General features: G+C 48.3%; 1 protein-coding gene across 1 annotated transcript in view; it reads right to left on the bottom strand.

Moving 5' to 3' along the window:
* LOC103776059 (HLA class II histocompatibility antigen, DQ beta 1 chain-like) overlaps positions 1–3,992 on the bottom strand; it is a gene marked incomplete at its 5' end in the record, with an annotated part of 63,849 nt that extends 59,857 nt beyond the window's left edge. The window contains 3 exon segments of the mRNA XM_008943547.1: positions 2,468–2,750; positions 3,593–3,769; positions 3,883–3,992. Of these exon segments, the coding sequence (XP_008941795.1) occupies positions 2,468–2,750; positions 3,593–3,769; positions 3,883–3,992 (570 nt within the window).
* Between the last annotated feature and the right edge of the window lie 4,703 nt (positions 3,993–8,695).

An 8,695-nucleotide genomic window follows, 5' to 3' on the forward strand; every position in this document is an offset into this window, starting at 1 on the left:
CTGCTAACACAGGAAACAGCAGCAGGAAAGGGAATAGCGGGGGGAAAGGAAAGAGAATTAAAGAATCCTAGAATGGTTTAGGTTGGAAGGGGACTTTAAAGGCCATCTAGTCCAACCCCCCTGCAGGGAGAAGGGACATCTGCAACTAGAGCAGGTTGCTCAGAGCCCCGGACAACCTCACCTGGAATGGTTCCAGAGATGGGGCAGCGATCACTTCTTGGGGCAACCTGGGCCAGGGGCTCACCACCCTCAGCATAAAAGAAATCTTCCTTGTATCTAGTCTAAACCTCCTTCTTTTAATTTAAAATCATCACTCCTTGTCCTGTCACTGTCTCTGTTAAAAAGTCTGTCCCTGTCCTTCTTCTAGGCCACCTTTAAGTCCTGGCAGGCCCCCAGAAGGTTTCACCAGCTGGAGCCTTCTCCTCTGCAGGCTGCCCAAGCCCAACTCTCTCCTGCTGGGCTCTCAGCAGAGGGGTTCCCCCCTCAGCTCATTGCTGGGGCTCCTCTGGCCCCGCTCCAGCAGGTCCCTGTCTCTGCTGTGCTGAGGACTCCCGAGCTGCACCAGCACTGCAGGGGGGTCTCCCCAGAGCGGGGCAGAGGGGCAGGATCCCCTCCCTGCCCTGCTGCCCACCAGGCTGGGGGGACAGCCCAGGCTGCCGGGGGCTTCTGGGCTGCAGGTTCATGGGCCCGGTTCCTGGCCAGCTTTTCATCCACCAAGAGGAGCAGCAGTTGTTCTCAAATCTGAGAGACAGAAATAGATGCACAGAAGTTTGCTGTGGACTTAATCACTCAGCAGTGTGTCGTTCTCCATGTCACTTTTCTCTACAGCTGCAGCAGACAGGCACGGCAAGGAAAAAAAGAACAGAAATGGGTGGAGGAACTTCTCGTACGGGCTTCGAAGCATTGTTAGTCATCATGCCAGCTAGGCTGAGGGACAGGAAAAACTCCTCCAGCTTCCTGTTAGCAGAGTCTTCTGTGTTCACCCCAAAGATTTTCCTATTTCCATTTTCATCTGAACAGTCCATGGCTGCATCTCTGCTCTGAAGACTTGGAAGTGCAGCCAGCCTGCTCCTTCTCCTTGTCATCTCCAAGTACATGGTGGTCCTGTGCTAAGCCACCACACAGAACTGCTAAGACCCATGGGACCAGCTGAGCTTCAGAAAGCCCATGGCAGCCCTGCCAGAGGCTGTTCTGGTAAGGGATTTATTGATAGCAGAGGTATCCAGCTTCTGAGATGAGCTTGGAAACCTACCACAATGTATTTATTCCTTGGATAGTGAGGGTCACTGAACATCACAGATGCAACAAGCCTGCTCTGGGCAGGCTGGAGAACTGGTTCCTATAGAGTCAAATATGTTCACTGTTCTCATTGTAGTTCACTGGAAAAAATGATGTTTGGGCCTAAGGAAGGGAGTTTCAGCATTTTCAGCATCAAATTTTCTCTTCCCTAATTGTGATCGCGGGCAAGGAAGTCAAGTCCTCCTGATCTTGGTGACCTAAACCCATAGGCTAAGAATTAACAGCAGCACAGGACTACATTGGGTGAGGTTTGCTTAAGAGAGTTTGCTTAGGAGAGTACAGGATTAAGGTGAGGGATATTCCTCATTGAACCATGGAAGATATCACAAAATAATGACTTGCCCAGCACTTGTTTGTGATTCTAATAATCTTAAATTATTGGAAAGCAGAAAGTGAAGGCTGAAATAAGATGCTGTTACTCTGCAAACCAACAATTTGAGAACAAGAATGCAATTTTCTGGAAGATAATGTTCTCTCTTCTTTCCCCTGCACAGTTTCAATAGAAAGGTATTTAATCCTTCCATAAATAAGTATGAAAGTATTTGCTTCTAGACTCCACAAAATATGTCTGCAACAAAGCAATGTGGAGACATTTGGGAATGAAGTACCTAATTTGATCCTCATAACAAACCATAACCATAGCCTAGGACTGTATCTCAGAGGACTGGGCTGACCGTTCAGCAGCTGATGATACTTCTAAAAAGGCTTCTCATCACTGAAAGCCCAATCTAACATCAGCTAAAATAAATTAAAAGCTATCACTGGCTTCTATGGATATTGCATTAGATCATATAAAACCCACTTGAGTGCTGGGAACTCAAGGAAATTGTCATGGTGAATCTAAATTCTAGTGATGCTGTACAGGCTTTAAAACATCTCTCTGCAGCCCCATTAAGAACGGGCTTCTAGTTAGCTCATGAATAATTCACCTTTCTTTTTCTGAGGATAGATGACAAGTACCACCATGGTGAAGTCTAAACTGAGCACAGAACCCAGCGTTCCAGTCATCTTCTTGCTCACAGCAGATCCATAGCATGTTTCTGTTGAAAGGTCAGTCCAGAGAGTAATGGTCTAGGCTAGACGTTGCTTTCCCCCAAATTACCTTTTCTAGTTTCCTGCTGTCCCCATAGAGCTAGAAGTGACTCTCCTCAGGACGTTCTGATCTCACCATTTCCCGTTGGCCATGGTGGTGGGCACTGGCAGGCTGACATGCTCCACCCAGCAAGCACAGATATCCCCTTGCTTAGGCATGACTTCCAAAGTGACCAGGATCTGGAAAGACTAATCTCGATTTAGGAGGAGGTCCTTATACACAATTTTGTTAATACCCTCCTGCTCATTTTTGAACCACTCGATATTTATTTCAGAAGGAAAAAAACTTGTTGCAGAACAAACCATCTAGTTGGGATTGCACCATGGCTCTGTTTGCATGGGAGAAATTTTCACTCTGACTGAAAAAGAGGGAGATGGAGAGCATTGGCCAATCTTCCTCAGGAACGATTTCCAGCAACGGGACCTATGGATGCCTCAAGTTGTGCCAAGGGGAGTTTAAAGATGGATATGAGGAAAACTATTTTCCCCAGAAGTGTTGTCAAGCCCTGAAACAGGCTGTTCAGGGCAGTGGTGGAGTTACCATCCCTGGAGGGGGTTAAAAAATGTGTAGATGTGGAGCTGAGGGACATGGATTAGTGGTGGCCTGGCAGTGCTGGGTTAATGGTTGGACTCAATGATCTTACAGGTCTTTTCCAACCCAAATGATTTTATGACATCATACAGATTTCTCTTCAAACCCATCCTTTGGTCCAGAACCACTGCCTTCAGCATGACTTTGCATGACATGTCCCCCAGCCACATTCACTTTTAGTCCTCCTTCTTTCTTCCCTCAGTGAAGATCATCACAGATGAATTCTGCTTCTACCAGAAACATCTAGTTGGAGCATTTCAAGTCTTCCCTCATCGCTCACATGGGTCCACTGCTAAAGGAGTTGACAGGAGGGGAGGTGGAAGTCCTGTTTCATACTTTTCTGCAGAGCTCCTTCAAGTCATTCCCTTCAGTCTTAGAGCCATAATAAAGAGAGAAACTGCTCTGGTCCACGACAATCATTCTCCTTCTGCCCCACTGAACTCAGGCCTAGCTTCCACCGTCCAGTAAGCTCCTCTAGCATTCAGTGGCTGCCAAAGAGGAAGGTGGCAGAGAGGGTTAATTGTGGTCTCAGGCTGGGGAAGCCAAGTTTCCCCATGCCACTCTCCTCTTCTTCCTTCCAAACACTGACTTCTGTCCTCTTCCAGTTACAGCTGTTGTATTGAAGTCCACAGGTAGCCACGGCACTGCAGCCTGTTTCACTACTCAGCAACTGGCCATTCCAACCACAGACACCAACCTTAAAGTTGTAGGAACAGCTTTCCTGCCAGTCCCAGATGAACTTGTCCAGGTGCCTCATCTGCTGAGTGTCCTTCATGTAGGGACACTCTTGTTTTCACTGCAGCAGGAAATGCTCTACGTGGAGACACAAGGGACAAGGTCAGGGTGGACATCTGGCTGTTGCTTTCCCTTCTCTCTGAATATCCAGAAACTCTGCGTACCTGGAGGGTCTGTATGAAGAGCCATATTGCTCCTCATCCCTATCATCATGGCCAGAGCCACAGAACATGAGGTTTCAAACCCAGGAATACCCAGAGAAGCCATTTTTGCTCTGTTGGGGGAAGAAAAATTGTTTGGAAAAAGAGCTAGACGTCTAGCAATCGCATCTCAGGTCAAAGTAGGAACTTCTCAGCAACTCTCTGATTGGTAGAACTTGAGAAAGTTCCCAAACACTGAGGGTTACAAGGTCTCCCCTTTCCTTCATCTGCTGGGAAACGTAAAGAAAAAATTGAAGGACATGGTAAGAAACAGGTTTTGCGTCTCCTTTGGTTTTGTTTTTAGGAAAGGGTTCAGGAAAAAAGAAAAAGTTGAGAGAGAAAGAAAGAAATAGGTAAACTCATGGTTTGCTTGAGAAAACCAACTTTATTTATTGGAAATAATGTGTTATAAGTAGTATCTCATTTTATTGGAAAGTTACTGCAGCAAACCAAAGACATACAAATTCTTTACTTCGGAATAAAGGCAAACGTGCTTCGTTTCAGGTTACCAATATATCACTGAAAAAAGGTCAGCACTTTGTAAACTCAGTGTCCCCATTCCTACATTTAAGGCACAGCAGGATGTTGACTATTTTCTGCATCTACATTTCAAACTAGGACCTTTAAAGACACCAAAGGGCGTCTACTGATACAGTGAGAAGACTTCATAACTGTGGGGAGTCTGTCAGATTGAAGAACTGCATGTTATCCACAGGTTAACAAGGATTTGTCCACCTTACTCTTCCCTTCAGAAGGACACGGTCATGTCCTTCATTCATAGTCCTTTATCTGTCCAGAAGGCTCTATGCCAAGCATCAAGTACAAGTTGATCTCCTGGCAATGTAGTCAAAAGGATGCTGGACTTTCTGGGGATGCTCAGAACTCCACATCAGAGGTCCATGAATGGTGGACACCGCTGCTAATAAAAGCCCTCATTGAAAGAGCCCAAATCAGAAAGAGATGCTGCTGATGGGAAACACATCTTGAGGGCTCTCAGAAGGGGAAGTGGAAAAGATTTCTACATGCCCAGCCCAAAGGGGAGAGTTTTTATGGAATAGCATCTCCAATTTCAAATTATGTGGACAAACCACATTTGTGTCATCAGACCAGACAGATGAGAGTCATCTTGAAGGAGGCAAGATTTGATTTCTTGCTTCATATCACTCCCTCCCTGTTCCTTGCCTTTCTTAGGAGTTCCACTGTGACTGACCAGATCTGGAGGATCTGAGACTAAAAGCCAAGGAGGTGTCAAGGACAGATTCACCTCCAAAGCAGAACTCTGTGGAGCTTACCCTCCTCAGCCCACTAGAAAGGACAAAGTGAAGAAACAGAAAGATGTAGAGGGTATGGTTGAGGAGGCTCCACGTGGAGACAGTCTGGAGCTAAAGCACCAGGCTGAAACCTCCACAAAGGAGGTGTTTCTGAGCACTTCTTCTGCCAAGTGAAGGGTGGACATTGCAATATGGAAGGTGCCACGGAGATGATGCCCTACAAGCTTAAGGCTGATTCTTCACCCCCACCCAAAACCCGACATTACCTGTTCAGAATCCCTTTCCCACTACTGCTCCATGTTTTCTCTCCCGCCCCTACACCCAGCTGGGATTACAGAAGAATCAGTATTTCTCACCATCCTTTAAACCTCCGTCCCTGCAGACATCCTGAGAACTGCCTTCCTGCCTCCCAGCCCAGACTTAACATTACTGATCCCCAAAGAGTACCAGTGCCCTCTGGAGAGCTTTTAGAAGAGCTCAGCTCTGCAGGGAAAGAAACAAAATGTGCATTCAGGCACTGCCATGTCTTTGCAGACACCTGAAACAGCTCCAAAACACCCAGTGCATGTACCAGAGAGGAAACAGTTACCTCCAGCACTTCATGGATGCACATGGACCTACTGAAACAACCTGAGATATGGGGTCATCACTGGGCTTGTGATTCATGGCACTGATGATGCCAAACTGCTGCCCAGTGAGGACAGCATCCAGCAGTGAAAAGATGATGGTCAGCTCTGCTGGGAACAAATTGGTGTTTGTTGGAGAGCTCTGGGAGAAGAGAAGGCCCTATCTGTCCCACTGTCATCTTAAAAAAAGAGTGCTGGAGGCTGTGGACTGTCTGCAGTCCAGAAGCCTGAAACACCTCACGGCGACATAACTATCATCACCCTCATGTGAGGAACTCAGCAAAAGGAAGAAAGGAGCAGATCACAGAATCACAGAATCACAATGGTTGGAAAGGACCTTTAAGATCATTGAGTCCAACCATTATCTCTCTCTACCAGGCCACTTCTACACCATAGACCTGAACACCTTATCTCAGGGTGTTTGGATCACAGTGTATGGAGAAGCAGATGATTTAGAGCTGAGCTCAAGGGGCAGAAAAGCCATCTGAGACTGTCAGCTTTGCACTCTGATAGTGTTTCACTGCCATTTTCTTTTGGGGACTGATGGCTCAAATTCCTGCCCTCTCTAGTGATACCATTTGGTCATTAGAATGAAGAATATTCAGTTGGTGAGAAAAGTGCAAGGCCAGACCTAGAAATCTGAGGCCAGACTCTCCTGTGTTATCATCCCCTTCCCTCTGAATATCCACAGCTGACCCTGGAGCAGATGAGTCCAAGGGGAAGGACTTTACCCCTTTTCTGGTGTATTTAGACACTGCCATTGGTGTTACTCCCTAATTATTCCCTAAATTGATTGTTTATCTGGCCCGGAGAGGGTTTTATGAGTCAAATAACGCTGGAAAAAATATTCTAAGCAGCATGGGTCAAACGAGAAGCAAAACCTATAGCTGAGAGCAGTAATAAATGCCTCCACTGTGACTGGGCAGAGAGAACATGCAATGTGCACTGAACAGTCATTACACAGCCATTTAATTCTCCCATGAAGCCAAGAGTTCCCTGAATGATGGAGCCCTAATTTCCTACCAATTTACATCCTGTGTCTCTGCCTGACACTGCAGCAGTACCAGCTCCTGAGCTGTGATTCTCTAAGAAACCACATCAGGAGGCTGTACCGACACAGGACAAAGCTCAGTGCTGGCCCTCACAGGAGGGGGTGGTGACTGGCATGAAAACAAAACTGATTTTGCTCACTTGGGAGCACCAGGACATGTGTCCCTGTGTTTCCACCCAGCACTGAGGGAGCGACCTGTGTGTGCACAGGCAGTCTGCCTGATTCCCTGCAGCAGCACGGAAGATGGATGTTGGAAAATTGTCCTCGTGGGCTGAAGATGCACTTCTAGCCCAGTTCTCACCTACCCTCCCTGCACCACTCCTTGGGGCCTCCTGTCCTTGCTCTGAACATCTTGCTCACCCACCCAGTTATGCCCATGCCCCTGCTCTGTGGCTCTAATTCCTCAGGATGGCCTTTCTGTGGCTCAGGTCTAGACTGAGAGCCACGGGTGGGGACATCAGCTTACTGGGAGCAAAGGCAGAGGTGAAGGAAGGCACTGGCAAGCAGCACAGGGACTTTGTGGACAAGAAGCTTTTCATGCACAGATGAAAAACACCACGGGGGAAAAGTCAAAACCAGGCATCTACAAAGCTTTCCTCTTCTCTTTCCCACGAGCCCAGCTTCATTCTTTTAAATGAGGTCTCTGGCCAGCAATTCTTTGCTTACCAGAGACTTTGCAGCAAGGCAGGGATTTGTCTCCCTACAAGCAGGGTCACTACCAAAGCTGCCTCCCAGCACCTCCTGGCCCTGGGGCATCACTCTGCTGCTGTCTCTTGTTTCACCCACTGTACAGCAAAGATCAAGGCACAGGAAGGAGACAACCTCTGACCAAAAGCACAGCAGGCAAGTATGGCTGCTGACTTCCTGCAGCATGACCACACAGAAATGGGATGTGCATGGACCAGATGAATGGCAGAGTAGCAAATTCCGGGCTGCGTGGGGAAGCAGCACTGACTTTTTCATAGAATCATAGAGCAGTTTGGTTTGGAAGGGACCTTGAAAGGTCATATAGTCCAAGCCCTGTGCAGTGAGCAAGGACAACTTCAACTAGACAACAGACCTGGCTAAAGGGAGAAGCTGTCCTCCTCAGAGGTAGCACAGGTCTGGGGACAGGGTGCTGTGGATTTTAGGGACCACCTGCTACTCTCCTCACCTTCTGGGTCGCTCTTTTGGGGATAAGCCATGTGTCAGCCTGCGATATTCCTACTCAGGGACACAGGAATCAGTTGTGCTCTGCAAATCTTGCTCAGGGACAAGACCCTTCACCAGACCCTTTTTCAGCCTCATGACCTTCTGCCTCTTCAAGCTCCTCTGAGCAGCAAGTGAGAAGCACCTGTCAGGAAGGCAAGTGTCTCCAGCTCTGCAAACAAGGGCTTGGAGACACTGGTGAGTAAAAATTGGACAGGAGCTTGCAATGGGCTCTTGCAGCCCGGAAGCCCCTGTCAGCCTGGTCTGCACCCCCAGCCTGGTGGGCAGCAGGGCAGGGAGGGGATCCTGCCCCTCTACCCTGCTCTGGGGAGACCCCCCTGCAGTGCTGGGGCACCTCTGGAGTCCTCAGCACAGCAGAGACAGGGACCTGCTGGAGCGGGGCCAGAGCAGCCCCAGCAATGAGCCGAGGGGGGAACCCCTCTGCTGGGAGCCCAGCAGGAGAGAGTTGGGCTTGGGCAGCCTGCAGAGGAGAAGGCTCCAGCTGGGGAGACCTTCTGGTGGCATCTCAGGACTCCAAAGGTGTCTTGAGAATCCCTAAAAAAGTGCTAAAATGAAGTGAGAATTTTTTTACACTGCAGGTGAGCCACTGGCCGAGGTTGCCCAGAAAGGTGGTTGCTGCC

Source organism: Merops nubicus, unplaced genomic scaffold, assembly GCF_000691845.1.
Source record: "Merops nubicus isolate BGI_N331 unplaced genomic scaffold, ASM69184v1 scaffold387, whole genome shotgun sequence".
Classification (NCBI taxonomy): domain Eukaryota; kingdom Metazoa; phylum Chordata; class Aves; order Coraciiformes; family Meropidae; genus Merops; species Merops nubicus.